This window comes from Oryx dammah, unplaced genomic scaffold (genome assembly GCF_014754425.2).
Source record: "Oryx dammah isolate SB20612 unplaced genomic scaffold, SCBI_Odam_1.1 HiC_scaffold_3, whole genome shotgun sequence".
In the NCBI taxonomy this organism is placed as follows: Eukaryota; Metazoa; Chordata; class Mammalia; order Artiodactyla; family Bovidae; genus Oryx; species Oryx dammah.
Window position 1 is genome coordinate 29,462,913 of NW_024070187.1, and position 18,978 is coordinate 29,481,890.

At 36.5% G+C, this 18,978-nt stretch overlaps 1 protein-coding gene across 9 annotated transcripts in view; it reads right to left on the reverse strand.

The window, feature by feature from the left end:
- Positions 1 to 6,162: 6,162 nt before the first annotated feature.
- The window catches only part of PDLIM5 (PDZ and LIM domain 5), a 235,916-nt gene continuing 223,100 nt past the window's right edge, over positions 6,163 to 18,978 (reverse strand). For all 9 annotated transcript variants that reach the window (XM_040237832.1, XM_040237831.1, XM_040237830.1 and 6 more), the window contains 2 exons: positions 11,771 to 11,886; positions 6,163 to 9,892 (listed from right to left, as the gene is read on the reverse strand). In XM_040237832.1, coding sequence (XP_040093766.1) covers positions 9,803 to 9,892; positions 11,771 to 11,886 — 206 coding nt within the window. In that variant the 3' untranslated portion in view covers positions 6,163 to 9,802. The remainder of the gene's footprint in view (positions 9,893 to 11,770; positions 11,887 to 18,978) is intronic.

The following is an 18,978-nucleotide window of genomic DNA, read 5'->3' on the forward strand; positions in this document are numbered from 1 at the left end:
ATTTAAAAAGCAATACTGTTGATTTATCCAAATTATAAGCCTGCTTGTGGCAATCCTACAAATAAGTTCAATCTGTTCTGTATTTAGTCGCTTAGTCTTGTCTGACTCTTTGCGATCCTATGGACTATAGCTCACCAGGCTCCTCTATCCATGGGATTCTCCAGGCAAGAACACTGGAGTGGGTTGCCATGCCCTCCTTCGGGGGACCTTCCTGACCCAGGAATCAAACCCAGATCTCTCACATTGCAGGTGGATTTTTTATCACGTAAGCCACCAGGGAAGCCCTAAGTTCAGCCCAGGGTAATCAAAATTTAGCTCAGAGAGACTTATCAAATGCCAGCACCTACAATATTCCTCCTAAACAAAGTTCCCTCTCTTTAAACGCTCGATTCAAATATTTTTGGATAACTACTATGTTCAGTATAAACTGCTTCTCTTTGACAACAGCTAAAGTTGGTCTTGATATAAACCAAACTGTGTTCTTGCACCTATTCCACTGGCTTCTCATCAAATTAGTGTGAGAATGAAATTTTATTAGTGTAAGAGTAAACTTCATGACAATCCTTTCAAGGGATTCTTTAATCATTTTTTTTCCTTCTTTTCTTATTTTCAGAACATTTTGTTACAACCAAGAACTCAAGTACTGTAATCAAGTCAGGGCTCTCATGGAAGCAGAGAGTTAGGTCAAATCACACAGGCTTCTGCATATAATAAATATGATCATTAGAAGTCTATAAGACACTATTTCATGAATGTTATTTTAGTTTGAACCAGTTTAAGAGCCTAAACATTTAAGACTTAAGCCAGAGAAGTCCATTCACATATTTCATAATATGTCTCATTTTGTGAACAAAGGATTAACAACATGAATGTAAGAAGCAGGTGTGAGCACTCTAGATGGGTCAAAACCTTAACACCATCTAGACAAGTCTCTAATTTCTGGGTACAGTACATGGCATGCGTGAATTTTGTTTCAATATGCTTTCCATAGTGATAGCTTAGAAAGTCACATAGCCATATCCTACCCAGTCCTCCATTCCTAGAGGCAGAAGTATTTGCTGATGATTGAAAGGTCATGCAAAACAGATGTGAGGGCAGCTGGATTTTCCAGCTATGCTTCAGTGGACTTAGCAGTGGTGCCTGCCATTACCAAATAGCAGAGAGATTTTATTTCAAATGAGAATCTTAGGTAACCTTGTCGGCATAATTGGATGTATATGCAGTTTCTTACCAAGTTCTCACCTTTACCACCTTCCATTCTTTACTCATGGCCTGGAACTAACTTCATCACACCACAAAGTTAACAGTGAACTGGGTGTCAACCACTTTGACCTGTTTCCCAAGATGTTATAAATACATTATTACTGACCTCTGAGTGTGAAAGTAATGGAAATTGCATTTCCTATAGCCTTCTGATTTGTTTGGTATCACATTGGGTGTTTCCTCCACTTCAGACTGACATAATTTACTCTCATTATTCCTGCACTTCTCTGAAATGAAGCAACACACAGAAGAGCAAATGGTGCCTTGCAGAGGGGGCTACTGGATCACAGATACCCTTGAAGAACAGATGGTCCAATTGCAAGCCTCCCAAATATTGACATCTGTGTGGCAGGCAACTGTATAAGTCAGACGGATATGGCTTTTAAGTTTTACACATTCTATCAAAATTAAGTAATTCCTAAAACTGTCCTTACCAATGGAATATATTGGCATTCTCCCTTGTTAGTAAGAAGAACTCTAAAGGAATGTGGATGAAATAATAAATTTTCTCCCTAATCTTTAAAAATGTCTTAGTCTCTCTATGTTGTTAGAGAATCATTTCTCTGAGTTGTCATTTTCTCATCTCTAATATGCAAGTTAAAAATACTTTCTTCTCAGTTTATCCAGTTATTAGAAACTTAGAGAGTATTAGTGTACTCTCATGTAAGAGATAATATGCCATACAAGTTACAATGACTATACAAATAAATGTTATTATTATAGATCCACTGGGCTTGATCTTTCTGGTTTATTGTGAAGAGGAAAATATTAATTTCTTTGCTATTACTAATATGGAAACAATCAACTTTTTCTGTTAATATTTGATAAGGGGTTAGGTTTATACAGGAAAACTTCTATTAACTGAAATTTCACTGAACACAAACCTTAATTTAAGACTATTTTACCCGTTTAAACCATAGGCTCTTATAATAAAATAAATTCATCAAAAAATTTTTGCTTATATCTTAGGATATGCATGCTCAGTTGCTCAGTGTCCAACTCTGCTGTACCAACTAAATCTATGAAATATTCAGAGCTGAAGAGTTGTACTGTATATTTAGATCGCAGTTCTTGAAAAAGTCTGTCAATATGTTTACTTTGCAAACTGATGGTATAGTAATTATCAGAGGATTTTGACAATAAAGAAAGAAGTTGGAATATCTTGTTCTACCTTCTGATTCATCGAGAATAGGCACTGATGTTCTGGACAATGTAAGTTCCAATTTAGCTGAAAGTCTAGTTTTATATCATACTCATATATGCCAATTATCAGTTTATTGATTCTTAGTTCCAAATTCACCCTTCAGTACCTGCTCCATGATAGCGCACTGGACTCTTCAAACATTTCTCCTTTCCAGTGAGCATGGCATGAAGCTGTGTCATCTAAGAAAACTGAAGGAATACTGCAGAAGTCAGGGGGCTTCTTTTCTAGTTTCAGGTGCTGCATTTTGGTTTGTCTTACTCCAGCTGCAGGACCCACTCATTGTTTGTGTCTGGGCACCTGGTGGACTCTGCCTCAGCTGGGCAGCCTCAGCACACAGTCCCTCAGTGACCTCACTTCCCTGGCCTGACCCTAGTGACCACCTTGCCACAGCCCCCTCCATTTTTTTCAGGCCTTGCCCCCACAGCAGGATTCCAACACCCTTTTACACTGCCCTACCAGTCTTGGCTTCTGTATTCAGAGGGTTGTTTCCTAGTTCTGGGCAACTGATGACCAGCTCTGGCCCAGAGAACTTCTCTGCTATTGTGGGCTACAGCCACACTTTCTTCAACAAGGTCTGACTTCCAGCCATGGAACGGGGGCCTTCTTTGAAGGTTTTCCTTCCTTGGGGCCTCTCTCTCAGTCCTAGGTTACCCTTTAGAGTTCTCTTTGTATTTTCAGTTATTTTCCTTTCATACCTTAATAATTCCTTGCATTAAACTTCTCCTAAGTTACTGTGTAATATTTGTCTCCTGAAGGGACCCAGTCTGATCCATCAGAAGTAATCAAATACATTCCTCCCTCCAAATCTAATTTATACTCTGAACATCTATATTATGTTGATACCTTGTTAAAGATCATCTACAACTCTCTGATTCGGGCATAAGAAAACTGTAATAGATTCAGATTGTTGATTTGTATCTTTCCAGGCATAAGTATTGGTTTCACTTCAGTGCCTCTCATCTTTTTCATTAAATTCATTCTTATTTGAAGTATTTATAATAGTACTGGAAAAATTATTGAGCAGTAGAACAATAATTTAACAGAGCAGAATAAATGGTAAGTTTCAGTTGATAAAGCCAGAATTAATTTAACTTATATTTCAAATTTCATACTTGAAAAAACACCATGGATTCTTCTGCTTTTCATTTCAAAATACAAAAAATATTGGTAGAAAAAGTCATTGGAATTAGTTTACTTTCCTACTTACCAAGGGAACAGTTTGATATATCAGTGATACACCAGGGGGGGAAAAAGTCAAGACACCTCTAAAGATTACTACAGTATACTAAAATACCTTAAGAAAACAATGCTATTTTTGAGCAAGTGTGTCTACACAACTATAGCACCAGTTGTGTCCTTTGCAAGCAAAAGAAACAAAAAAAAAAAAAAAAGAGAGAGAGAGAAAAAAATAAAAAAAACTTAAGTATATTGGAAATAGAGAGCAAATGTGACAATTCAGAACACAAAGATGAAAACCTAATTTGGAACCCAGTTATTAAACAGAAAACTTTTTCCTTTGAAACACGGATGCATTAGAGAACATGTCAGTCAATTAATGGAGCTGGCACAGAAGTCGTTTTCCTTGGGAGCTGAAGAGAAATTGACAAATTATACTCTGGGAATTCTCAACTGTGTTATTTTTCTCCCTGAGGTCAGTGATCTGTGCTTTTCTTACATGGAAATGTTTTCTTCTTTTACATTAAGCAAACGTTCCGAGCTTTATTATATATGATTAACAGTTACAGACACAGGAAAAAAATTCCTTCTTGGCAAACCTTCATTTAATAGGGCTCCCCCAGTGTTTTGCCATTAGTGCCAATCACTAAACACACCTTACTTTTCCCCAACTTTGTGTTTAAGGTGTGGAAGCCAAACTTTCTTATTAATCATTGATGCAATCTTGCCACCTACTCAGTAAACTTCTAAATCATGGACTAAGAAGTTCAGTGATATACTACTGTAGACAAACAGTTGGTTCTAAATTCTATTCTTCATAAAACGAACAGCCAAGCCAGTCAGACACTTGCCACATTAAAAACACTGTCCATATCTCCTTAGTATGATTAACATACAGGCTACTTTTGACTTTGGGAGGGAAAGGTACTCTTTCACAAACTTTTGGGTTTGGTGCTTCCTGAGTTAAATGCTCTCATTCATAAATACAACACAGACCTGTATCAGTCTTGGGATTTCTGTGGGGTAGCCATGTGTCCTAGTACCTTCCTCTTTAAAATTTTAAAAGCTGCAAAGGAACCATTTTCCCTCTGAGGCTCCCACACTGGGGATGAAACCTCCTCTGCAGAATTTTGGCACCTTATTAATTAGTGGTTATGAGTGGGAGCTGCTCTCTCTCAGCAACTCCTATTCTGCCATCAGTCAAGTGTGATTCTGTAATAAATTCCCATGAAGCAAACTATTTCTGGTAATTCTCCCTAATTAACACCAGACCCACTAATAATACATCAGGTCCTATGTGTTTCTGATATAACCAAGATCTTGTCTGAGAGGACTCAAAAAGGGAAACCGCCAACCTAAATTAAGCTTTTCTGGCAAAAAAAGATTTTATATGTAGTTCTGTAAGAAAACCTTTGATAATCTTATATGGGGGACATTTTGAGCAGAAAACACTGAACGACAGGGAGGCTTGTTCTGATTTGAGCACTGAATGGGGATTTATTGTGAACACACACTGTTGAGTCTTAAGCCTATAAATCTTGTACTGGATTACTGTTTCTTAACGAAGGAATGACAGATCTCTTATTTTGTCGGTGTATTTTAATGTGCAATGACGTGACTGATAGAAACCAAACAGCAGCTATTAAAATGTCACATGCAGACTTGATGCCCTTATAAGTTTGGCTTCTGCAGTTTAATATACTGTGAGCAAATAGACTTGAATTTGTCTTTTATTTCCAATAGACAGCCTGCAACAGAAACATTCCTCTCAACTTTATACAGTTGGAAAAAAATCTTAAAGCAATAAACAAACAAGGAATAGGTAAGCCTACCTAGTTACAGAAAAGTTAGTTAATGAGATCAGGATGAGTTAAGAATGAAGTCATGTACCCTGGTCAATGAAAGGCATGAAAATGCAGACGACTGATGTTGTTTGAATATATGACACAATATAATGTTTGATATGACAGGGTATTCCAATAAATGATTTCAACAATAAATTTAAAACTTTTAAAAATTATTTGGCTGTGTCGGGTCTTAGCTGCAGCGTGTGGGGTCTGTGCTGCATCGTGTGCAAGCTTTTGTTGCAGGGCATGGACTCTCCAGTCGTGGCACGCGGGCTACAGAGTGTGTGGGCTTCAGCAGTTGGGGCACGTGGATCTACCAGAAAAAACTCCCTGCATCCCTACAAGATGCAGGGCAAGGGGACAGTTCTGGGTTGCCACTGGTGAAGCATTCAGTTTGCTACTTTGTGCCACACTTCTCATTCTTTTTATTCCCAGTCACAACGGCTCTGCTGGTTGCAGCACGTGGGCTCTCCAGTCGTGGCACATGGACCCCAAAGTGTGCGGGCTCAGCTGTTGTTTGCAGGCTTAGCTGCTCGGCAGCTTGTGGGATTTTAGTTCCCCAACCAGGGAGTAAACCCATGTCTCCTGCATTGCGAGGCGAATTCTTAACCACTGGACCACCAAGGAAGTCCCAACAACAAGTATTTTTAAAAGAAAGACAATAGAGCTTACTTATCTATTCATACCATTTATTGTGTACATGCTACATGCAAAGCATAAATATGGATTAAAATAACTGTGACAATATTTTCAAATATATTATGTTTCTGGGACATTCTGATAGGCAAATACCATAAAGGAGGAATGCTCCTGAGAATCAGCCTATCCTCTGAACATTATTTTTTCCCTTGATGACTTAATAGAAACCTCTTGTCCCCCCAAAAGAAAAACCAAGAGAACTTGTTTGTATCACTGCAGCCATTTATTTATTATGTGCACATTAAGGTTTATATACTGATTATATTTCTCATGTGGTTTTTAATTAGAAAATGTATCCAAAAGCAAAATAGCACAGACATATACAAACTGAAAAATGCAGGGAAACAGAAGATAAAGACTAATACATCCAGTAAATGATATATTGAGAATCCAAACCCATAACCTTAAAACATCTGGGGGTTGGAGGACAAACTGAAGACACATCAAATTGTGTGAAATGATTCAGTGTGTCTTCCCTTCCCTTAAGTCTGAAAAGCCTCTCCTTTCAATAGCAATAACTAAACCCCAAATATTACCAAAATGTTAACATAACTCTAGATTCACACTTGAATAGGGAAGAGTATTTTCTATAGTAGTAGTCTTTGAAAATGGTACCATGAATACCGTTTTTGTTATAATCATTTTTAAACATAATGCTGTTTTGAAGATTTAAACTCTAATTTCTACTTGTCTTTTGCACAGTGACTAATGATCAGGTTTTAATTTTAGCTGCTAACTGTAACTTGAATCAATAGGAAATACGAATGTTACAAGCACATGTAGGGGGCATTATTTTTAGACAGCTACTTCAGTGAGCAACATTTTGTCCTTATAGACATGCTGTACATTTAGAAACTGGGAAACCACGTAGGGGATGTTTTAGAATCATACTGTGATTTTAATCTGTATTATTCTAAGCACAACATTCCAAAATATACATCGAGAGAGACTAAAAGTAATGCTCTACAATAAGGAGGTAACAATTCAAAAATGCTACTGACATGGAATATTTATAATCAGAAAAATAAATATTCTGGGAGCTCACTAGAAGAATAAAGTGCTCTGCCAGTTATTAAAAGATTAATGCTGGTGTATTAAATATGGCATTCCCCACTATAAAATACAGAGATTCTTCTGGGTTATAGTCAGTATTTATTTCACAGGATTAACTGTTTTAAGAATAGACAAAAGAAGGCTTTGCCATAGAAGCAAAGGACAAAAGACAAAGCCAAAGGCCAAAGACAAAATGACGTTAGGAAGTGACATTATCCTTTTAGGGGTAAAATTTAGAGAAATGCAACATTATGCTCCATGAATAACATGCAGAAAGAAAAGTGAGTGTAATAAAAGCAAAATCCTTAATATAACTTTATAAGAAATCCAGATCAAATAAAATTCTTTGAACAAAATACCCAAATGCCATTCCAATGCCACTGACTTATCAAATACTCTCTTGGCATATAATCTGTAAAGTGAAGTCACTCCGTCGTGTCTGAGTCTTAGTGACCCCATGGGCTGTAGCCTGCCAGGCCCCTTTGTCCATGGGGTTTTCCAGGGAAGAATACAGGAGTGGGTTGCCATTTCCTTCTCCAGGCGATCTTCCGGACCTAGGGATCCAAGTCTAGGGATGCGAGTCTCCCGCACTGCAGGCAGACTCTTTACCATGTAAAAGCAAAACTAAAAAACAACAAAAAAATCTCTATCACACTAAAACAAAACCACCAACTTATTTTACGTCATGTAAAGCAAAGGACTGACACTAAGATATGTAACAATGCAGCGTGTCTTCTATGGGTGGTTTCAGCAGCAATGGGAAATATGGCACGATTCAGTTCCAGCTTTTAAAATACAACAGAAAAAACTCCCTGCATCCCTACAAGATGCAGGGCAAGGGGACAGTTCTGGGTTGCCACTGGTGAAGCATTCAGTTTGCTACTTTGTGCCACACTTCTCATTCTTTTTATTCCCAGTTTATCTTTTTATTTTATCCAAGTTTATTCTTTTTATTCCCAGTTAATTACTATCTGCATATAATATAAGTCTGCTAGACCATGAATTAGCAGCTTTCAGGACAGATACCTTGAACAGTTATTAGGGAGGTTAAACAAATACTGTAGCCTAATACCCTGCTCTCTAACAAACATGCACACAATGCAAGTGAAGTCTCAAGTGATGGATGAGTCGGGCAGGGGGTGGGGCTCAGTCTCAACTATAAAAGCACCCTTCCCCAAACGAATCCAAGTGATAACTTAGTGTGATCATGGGCTTTTGTCCATTCTGGAAACAAACAAACAAAACTATCAAATGCCATAATCTCTTCTCACTGGGCAAATATCAACAGGATTCACGCTCTTACCACAATTATTTCTGTCTTCACATGGTATCTACATAATTTTTTTCCCTAAAATGAAGAAAACAAAGAACAAGCTGGTCTGAATTATTAATCATGTTCCTCTCTATACTATCAAACCTCTGTGAACAAAAGCTTTCCAAACTTCATGATTACTTTTAGAAGTGGTTCATTTATTATTGAAAAAGAACTACCAAAAGAAAAAAAAATCTAGATTTCTATCATATCCCCAAACCAGTATTTTATTTTTCTAATGTAGAACTGAACAAAAAAAATTATTCTGCAAAGAGAACTTTCAAACCTTCATCAGTCAATAGTATAACACGAACTGATCAAATTGACTCACTGTCTGAAAAGGGGGAATTTTAAAAAATTTCTGATCCAATCTTTTGATTTACCATCACTCCCAACCACATTCTTTTCTATTTATTCTCTTTGAAGAGAGAGACAACTTTCAGAGTCCAAAGTTATTCAACAAGCTGTTTACCTCAGCTTAAGGGAAGGGAAAAAAAAATAGTTTGACTGACATAGGTGGTGAAACATACACAATTAATAGAAAATGGTCATATTCTAATAATCGGCAAAAAATTGAAATTTATAAGCTATGTGGTAGCTTTTTTGGGGTGGAGGGAAATCAGACAAAAATATAACATCTCCTATTAGCAAGACATGTTTTGATCAAAATCTCATTGGCCTTTCCTATTGGAATGATCAACTGTAAAGACAAAAAAAAAAAAAAAAATACAGTTTAAAAAAAACTGACACCTACTACTGATAAAATTCTCTGTTTAAACTCCTATTTACTGTTTTAAAGATAAATGCTATTTTTTTTAAAGAAAAACACAATATTTCATTTAAGTGTAAGGCATTTCATTGTCTTTTTATAGATTTACTCAAAACTACCTAACATGGAAAGTTTAGTTATTTCAGCATAGAAGTTGAAGGTTTTTATTCTAAAATTTAATTCTTCACTAATTTATTCTAAGATGAATTTAATAGTCAACCAGGAAATTGATTTTTATAAAAGTTACTTTATGGGCAGAAAATACAGGGAAAAAAGTAATAATAAACACCAAACTGTTTCTTTACTTTATGAAGCCAAATATTTCCTCATAGACTTGGTTTTCAAAGCTTGGAATTTATCCCCCGAGGGTCACTATTATTTTTCAAAACTTCATATAAATATTAAATCTAAAATTAATTGGTAATTTAAATTCTCCTCTTTCTCTTCAAATTTCTTCTCTTCCCCCGGACAGTTGACTTTTAAAAATTCACAGAATGAGCATGTTTCTTGCAAAGTGGCTTGTCCTTCTTAGAGAAAAAGGTCTGACCTTCCAAACTTTCACAACATACCTGAAAAAGAAGCATTATTTGAGAGAATGTCATTATCTTATCAACTATGCCTAAAAAGGGGAAAATGATTCTTCACCCATTGGATAGTATGACAAAACACTTTAGTTGGTTGTGTCAGACCTAACATTTCAGGATTACTATAACATTCCATGTCATTTTTCAAACGCATGAAGAATGACTTTTCTCTGGAATGCATTTTAGTTTATTTAAACTTATTGATCATTATTTTTCTTAATTGGGAATGAATATTTGGCCATAGTGAAAAAATTAACACATAAAGCGGTCACATTAAACATAATTTCTATTCTCAAATTCTAATCAATGTTTTAAACCTGCCTCCTGTTGTGGAGACCCAAGGCATTAAGAAAAACAAACCAAAAAAATTCAACACAGGTGCTTTGCCACACACATATCTAGGCCCCTAAGTATACAAGCACAGAAAACCCGAGTGTGCTATGCTTTGTCACTGCAAACCCATGGACTGTAGCCCGCCAGGCTCCTCGTCCATGGGGATTCTCCAGGCAAGAATACTGGGGTGGGTTTCCATTTCCTTCTCCGGGGCATTTTCCCAACCCAGGGATCGAACCCAGGTCTCCTGCATTGCAGGTGGATTCTTTACTGTCTGAACCACCAGAGAATACCTGAGAGTTCTTTTAAATTCATTTCTTTGTCTCTTTTCTTGTTTGTTTCTTATTAAGAAAACTGTAGTCCACATCTGGCTTCTGGATGTTATACTGTCAGTTAGCTATTCACATTTATGTCTTCTTATCTTTCCCACTGTCTTTGCTAATTTTAATGCTCCTGAGTGGGCTTCCCAGGTGGCTCGGTGGTAAAGAATCCGCCTGCTAATACAGGAGATGCGGATTTGATCCCTGAATCAGAAATATCCCCTGGAGAAGGAAATGGCAACCCACTCCAGTATTTTTGCCTGGAAAATCCCACGGACAAAGGAGCCTGGCAAGTTACAGTCCATGGGGTTGCAAAGAGTCAGACATGACTGAGCGACTAAAAACAACAACAATGCTCCTGAGCAGATCTGCCAGAGAACAGGGGAGGCAAATCTGCTAAAATCACTGCTTTTTACAGATTTTATGACATCTAAGAGATGGATCTGAACTGAACTGAAGAGACGGATGAAGTAAACAAGACAGGGTTGAATACTAACGTTTAGGGAAATTATGTGACTTCAATTAACTAGTCATTTCCCCCTTCATAGAATATTAAAAACTATTAAAAATATTAAATTTAATTTTTAAAAAATCAACCATCTGAATAGAGTACCTTTATTAAATATTTACTTCTAAATTAAAAAAATATATATCTTAGGTTAAAGTTAACTCTGAATCAATATTTATCAATAAAAATAAAACAAAAAATACTATAATATGAAATGAGACAGGTAAATATATTACTACAAGTTTATTTTAGTCTCAAAAAGAAAAGAATATTCATAGACTATTGCTAAGGAAGGAAATGGATCAACATATAGTTTACTTCCAGGTATTGAGTCACTAACAGATACTTATGAAAGTTTACTTCTATTTTAGGAACTACCTGTTTTCATAAATTACTAGAGACACTCCAATAAAACATAGTTTAAAAAATGTAAAAGAATCTTACTGTTTTTAAGAAATTCAAATCTTCTCCTTATAAATAAAAATGTATTAAGAATATTTTTCTAAAGGCTTAAGCACCTTTTTTGTGTCAAACAATTTTGAAAAGTAACAAAAATTTTAATGAACTTGACTTTCAAAACCACTGTAAAACATTTCTAGGTTTGAGAGACTAATAGATATAAAAACCGTTATATCCATTTAGTGCTCAGGCTAGAACTGGCCATACTGTGCTCCTCTGAATGGGAAACAGGAGTTTACTTACTGAACATACAAAACAAGTGTCGTGCCAGGTATACCCCAGAGCTTCCAGGAACATGTCACCAGCTTCTATGGGAAATTCACATCCACGGCATATAGTACCAAAGAGGGCATAATAATCTGCATTGGGGCAGGGGTGGGACAGACGTAATTGAAACATGACAAAGATGTAGAATGAGAGCTTTCAGAGAAGAGCAACAAAATGAGAATTAAATGAGATGATAAAGATACAGTTACTAGTAACAGAAAAATGTTCAAATGGCATAACACCTGACCTGAGCATTACGCATAATTTATTTCAGTTTACCCTTGGAAAACATTATATATACAATTTAACATTCTTTATTATATTTTTCCATATGTTACTTCTCAGTTCTGTCCAACTTATTAAAGGCCCAAATGTATATGAAGATCACTGTTCTCTGATAAGTTATCAATAAGTGTATTGTTTCAATAAAATAAAAGAGAAGGTCCAATAACCAGAAACAATATGACTAATGAACATAAATCATGAAAAACATATGAAAAAACCTTCTTTCCTGCAACCCTGCTATTAGCAAATTTCACAGCACATCTACTTGGTAAGGAAGAAAAAAAAGTCACAGGAAACCTTCGTGGATAAATGCTGTGACTGAGTTTCTAGCTGGATTGTATCACAACAATATTAGCCATTTTTTCTTCTGCTATATTTTCCTTCCCATTTTACGACTTCATGCTAAAATTCCTTATCCAGAGAACACCTCTTACTTGACACAGAGTTATAAAGTATTAATGTCTTCCTTCTGAAGAAAGCAGTTTTGACAAGATGTTTATCATTACTAAATTAGAACTTATTCGCAATTTTCTTTTATGCAGCTACCCTTACTATGTGTTTTCTTTTTTTTTTCTCTTTGCAAAAGAATTTTTTTTTATTCTACTTTATTTTACTTTACAATACTGTATTGGTTTTGCCATACATCAACATGAATCTGCCACGGGTGTACACATGTTCCCAATTCTGCACTCCCCTTCCACCTCCCTTCCCATACCATCTCTCTGGGTCATCCCAATGCACCAGCCCCAAGCATCCTGTATCCCACATCGAACCTAGACTAGTGATTCATTTCTTATATGATATTATACATGTTTCAATGCCATTCTCCCAAATCATCACACCCTCTCCCTCTCCCACAGAGTCCAAAAGACTGTTCTATACATCTGTGTCTCTTTTGCTGTCTCGCATACAGGGTTATCATTACCATCTTTATAAATTCCATATATATGTGTTAGTATACTGTATTGGTGTTTTTCTTTCTGGCTTACTTTACTCTGTATAATCAGGTCCAGTTTCAACCATCTCATTAGAACTGATTCAAATGTATTCTTTTTAATGGCTGAGTAATACTCCATTGTGGTATATGTACCACAGCTTTCTTATCCATTCATCTGCTGATGGACATCTAGGTTGCTTCCATGTCCTGGCTATTATAAACAGTGCTGCGATGAACATTGGGATATATGAGTCTCTTTCAATTCTGGTTTCCTCAGTGTGTATGCCCAGCAGTGGGATTGCTGGGTCATAAGGCAGTTCTATTTCCAGTTTTTTAAGGAATCTCCACACTGGTCTCCATAGTGGCTGTACTAGTTTGCATTCCCACCAACAGTGTAAGAGGGTTCCCTTTTCTCCACACCCTCTCCAGCATTTATTGCTTGTAGACTTTTGGATTGCAGCCATTCTGACTGGCGTGAAATGGTACCTCATTGTGGTTTTGATTTGCATTTCTCTGATAATGAGTGATGTTGAGCATCTTTTCATGTGTTTGTTAGCCATCTGTATGTCTTCTTTGGAGAAATGTCTGTTTAGTTCTTTGGCCCATTTTTTGATTGGGTCATTTATTTTTCTGGAATTGAGCTGCAGGAGTTGCTTGTATATTTTTGAGATTAGTTGTTTGTCAGTTGCTTCATTTGCTATTATTTTCTCCCATTCTGAAGCCTGTCTTTTCACCTTGCTTATAGTTTCCTTTGTGGTGCAGAGGCTTTTAATTTTAATTAGATCCCATTTGTTTATTTTTGCTTTTATTTCCAGTATTCTGGGAGGTGGGTCATAGAGGATCCTGCTGTGATGTATGTCGGAGAGTGTTTTGCCTATGTTCTCCTCTAGGAGTTTTATAGTTTCTGGTCTTATGTTTAGATCTTTAATCCATTTTGAGTTTATTTTTGTGTATAGTGTTAGAAAGTGTTCTAGTTTCATTCTTTTACAAGTGGTTGACCAGTTTTCCCAGCACCACTTGTTAAAGAGATTGTCTTCTCTCCATTGTATATTCTTGCCTCCTTTGTCAAAGATAAGGTGTCCATAGGTGTGTGGATTTATTTCTGGGCTTTCTATTTTGTTCCACTGATCTATATTTCTGTCTTTGTGCCACTACCATACTGTCTTTATGACTGGGCTTTGTAGTAGGGCCTGAAGTCAGGCAAGTTGATTCTTCCAGTTCCATTCTTCTTTCACAAGATTGCTTTGGCTATTCGAGGTTTTTTGTATTTCCATACAAAATATGAAATTATTTGTTCTAGCTCTGTGAAAAACACTGCTGGTAGCTTGATAGGGATTGCATTGAATCTGTAGATTGCTTTGGGTAGTATACTCATGTTCACTATATTGATTCTTCTGATCCATGAACATGGTATATTTCTCCATCTATTAGTGTCCTCTTTGATTTCTTTCACCAGTGTTTTATAGTTTTCTATATATAGGTCTTTAGTTTCTTTAGGTAGATATATTCCTAAGTATTTTTTTCTTTTTGTTGCAATGGTGAATGGAATTGTTTCCTTAATTTCTTTTTCTACTTTCTCATTATTAGTGTATAGGAATGCAAGGGATTTCTGAGTGTTGATTTTATATCCTGCAACTTTACTATATTCATTGATTAGCTCTAATAATTTTCTGGTGGAGTCTTAAGGGTTTTCTATGTAGAGGATCATGTCATCTGCAAACTGTGAGAGTTTTACTTCTTTTCCAATTTGGATTCCTTTTATTTCTTTTTCTGCTCTGATTGCTGTGGCCAAAACTTCCAGAACTATGTTGAATAGTAGCGGTGAAAGTGGGCACCCTTGTCTTGTTCCTGACTTGAGGGGAAATGCTTTCAATTTTTCACCATTGAGGATAATGTTTGCTGTGGGTTTGTCATATATAGATTTTATTATGTTGAGGTATGTTCCTTCTATTCCTGCCTTCTGGAGAGTTTTTATCATAAATGGATGTTGAATTTTGTCAAAGGCTTTCTCTGCATCTATTGAGATAATCATATGGCTTTTATTTCTCAATTTGTTAATGTGGTGAATTACATTGATTGATTTGCGGATATTGAAGAATCCTTGCATCCCTGGGATAAAGCCCACTTGGTCATGGTGTATGATCTTTTTAATATGTTGTTGCATTCTGATTGCTAGAATTTTGTTAAGGATTTTTGCATCTATGTTCATCAGTGATATTGGCCTATAGTTTTCTTTTTTTGTGGCATCTTTGTCAGGTTTTGGTATTAGGGTGATGGTGGCCTCACAGAATGAGTTGGGAAGTTTACCTTCCTCTGCAATTTTCTGGAAGAGTTTGAGTAGGATAGGTGCTAGCTCTTCTCTAAATTTTTGGTAGAATTCAGCTGTGAAGCCATTTGGACCTGGGCTTTTGTTTGCTGGAAGATTTCTGATTACAGTTTCAATTTCTGTGCTTGTGATGGGTCTGTTAAGATTTTCTATTTCTTCCTGGTTCAGTTTTGGAAAGTTGTACTTTTCTAAGAATTTGTCCATTGCTTCCATGTTGTCAAATTTATTGGCATATAATTGCTGATAGTAGTCTCTTATGATCCTTTGTATTTTTGTGTTGTCTGTTGTGATCTCTCCATTTTCATTTCTAATTTTATTGATTTGATTTTTCTCCCTTTGTTTCTTGATGAGTCTGGCTAATGGTTTGTCAATTTTATTTATCCTTTCAAAGAACCAGCTTTTGGCTTTGTTGATTTTTGCTATGGTCTCTTTTGTTTCTTTTGCATTTATTTCTGCCCTAATTTTTAAGATTTCTTTCCTTGTACTAACCATGGGGTTCTCCATTTCTTCTTTTTCTAGTTGCTTTAGGTGTAGAGTTAGGTTATTTATTTGACTTATTTCTTGTTTCTTGAGGTATGCCTGTATTGCTATGAACTTTCCCCTTAGCACTGCTTTTACAGTGTCCCACAGGTTTTGGGTTGTTGTGTTTTCATTTTCATTCGTTTATATGCATATTTTGATTTCTTTTTTGATTTCTTCCGTGATTTGTTGGTTATTCAGAAGTGTGTTGTTCAGCCTCCATATATTGGAATTTTAAATAGTTTTTCTCCTGTGATTGAGATCTAATTTTATTGCATTATGGTCAGAAAAGATGCTTGGAATGATTTCAACTTTTTTGAATTTACCAAGGCTAGATTTATGGCCCAAGATGTGATCTATCCTGGAGAAGGTTCCGTGTGCACTTGAGAAAAAGGTGAAATTCATTGTTTTGGGATGAAATGTCCTATAGATATCAATTAGGTCTAACTGGTCTATTGTATCATTTAAAGTTCGTGTTTCTTTGTTAATTTTCTGTTTAGTTGATCTATCCATAGATGTGAGTGGGGTATTAAAGTCTCCCACTATTATTGTGTTATTATCAATTTCCCCTTTCATACTTGTTAGCATTTGTCTTACATATTGCGGTGCTCCTATGTTGGGTGCATATATATTTATAATTGTTATTATCTTCTTCTTGGATTGATCCTTTAATCATTATGTAGTGGCCTTCTTTGTCTCTTTTCACAGCCTTTGTTTTAAAGTCTATTTTATCTGATATGAGTCTTGCTACTCCTGCTTTCTTTTGGTCTCTATTTGCATGGAATATCTTTTTCCAGCCCTTCACTTTCAGTCTGTATGTGTCCCTTGTTTTGAGGTGGGTCTCTTGTAGACAACATATATAGGGGTCTTGTTTTTGTATCCATTCAGCCAGTGTTTGTCGTTTGGTTGGGGCATTCAACCTATTTACATTTAAGGTAATTATTAATAAGTATGATCCCATTGCCATTTACTTTATTGTTTTGGGTTCTCGTTTATACACCCTTTCTTGTGTTTCCTGTCTAAAGAATATCCTTTAGCATTTGTTGGAGAGCTGGTTTGGTGGTGCTGAATTCTCTCACCTTTTACTTGTCTGTAAAGCTTTTGATTTCTCCTTCATATTTGAATGGGGTCCTTGCTGGGTACAGTAATCTGGGTTGTAGGTTATTTTCTTTCATCACTTTAAGTATGTCTTGCCATTCCCTCCTGGCCTGAAGAGTTTCTATTGAAAGATCAGCTGTTATCCTTATGGGAAACCCCTTGTGTGTTATTTGTTGTTTTTCCTTGCTGCTTTTAATATTTGTTCTTTGTGTTTGATCTTTGTTAATTTGATTAATATGTGTCTTGGGGGTATTTTGCCTTGGGTTTATCCTGTTTGGGACTCTCTGGGTTTCTTGGACTTGGGTGATTATTTCCTTCCCCATTTTAGGGAAGTCTTCCACTATTATCTCCTCAAGGATTTTCTCATGGTCTTTCTTTTTGTCTTCTTCTTCTGGGACTCGTATAATTTGAATGTTGGAGCATTTCATATTGTCCTGGAGGTCTCTGAGATTGTCCTCATTTCTTTTGTTTTTCTTTTTTCCTCTCTGATTCAATTATTTCTACCATTCTATCTTCTACTTCACTAATCCTATCTTCTGCCTCCATTATTCTACTATTTGTTCCCTCCAGAGTGTTTTTGATCTCACTTATTGCATTATTCATTATATATTGACTCTTTTTTATTTCTTCTAGGTCCTTGTTAAACCTTACTTGCATCTTCTCAATGCTTGTCTCCAGACTATTTATCTGTGATTCCATTTTTATTTCAAGATTTTGGATCATTTTCACTATCATTATTTGGAATTCTTTATCAGGTAGATTCCCTATCTCTTCCTCTTTTTTTTTTTTTTTTTTTGGTTTGGTGGGCATTTATCCTGTTCCTTTACCTGCTGGGTATTCCTCTGTCTCTTCATCTTGTTTATATTGCTGCGTTTGGGGTGGCCTTTCTGTTTCTGGCAGTTTGTGGAGTTCTCTTTATTGTGGAGTTTCTTCACTGTGGGTGGGGTTGTATCAGTGGCTTGTCAAGGTTTCTTGGTTAGGGAAGCTTGTGTCAGTGTTCTGGTGGGTGGAGCTGGATTTCTTCTCTCTGGAGTGCAATGAAGTGTCCAGTAATGAGTTATGAGATGTCAATGGTTTTGGAGTAACTTTAGGCAGCCTGTATATTGAAGCTCAGGGCTGTGTTTCTGTATTGCTGGAGAATTTGCGTGGTATGTCTTGCTCTGGAACCTGTTGGCCCTTGGGTGGTGCTTGGTTTTAGTGTAGGTATGGAGGTGTTTGATGAGCTCCTATCAATTAATGTTCCCTGGAGTCAGGAGTTCTCTGATGTTCTCAGGATTTGGACTTAAGCCTCCTGCTTCTGGTTTTCAGTCTTATTTTTACAGTAGTCTCAAGACTTCTCCTTCTATACAGCACCACTGATAAAACATACAGATGAAAAGTTTCATCTTTCAGTGAGGGACACCCAGAGAGGTTCACAGAGTTTCATGGAGAAGAGAAGAGGGAGGAGGGAGTTAGAGGTGACCTGAATGAGATGAGGTGGAATCAAAAGAGGAGAGAGCAAGCTAGCCAATAATCACTTCCTTATGTGCGCTCCACAGTCTGGACCGCTCAGAGATGTTCATGGAGTTATACACAGAAGAGAAGAGGGAGGAAGGAGACAGAGGTAGCCAGGAGGATAAAAGGGGGGAATGAAAAGGAGAGAGACAGATCCAGCCAGTAGTCAGTTCCCTGAGTGTTCTCCACTGTCTGGAACACACAGCGATTCACAGAGTTGGGTAGAGAAGAGAAGGGGGAGGGAGGAGACAGAGGCAACCTGGTGGAGAAAAAGGAGAGTCCAAAGGAGGAGAGAGCAGTCAAGCCAGTATTCTCGCTCTCAAGTAAAAATGGGTACTGAAGATTGGGTTTTTGAAGGTACAAAATTGATAACAAATACCAGAAAGCAAAGATTAAAAATCCAGAGGTTGGATTTTCAAAAATACAATATTAAAGAAAAGAAGAAGAAGAAAAAAACAAAGTCACAAGAATTATTAATATATATATATAATATAAGAAGTTTGCTTTAAAAATAGGGTCTTTTTT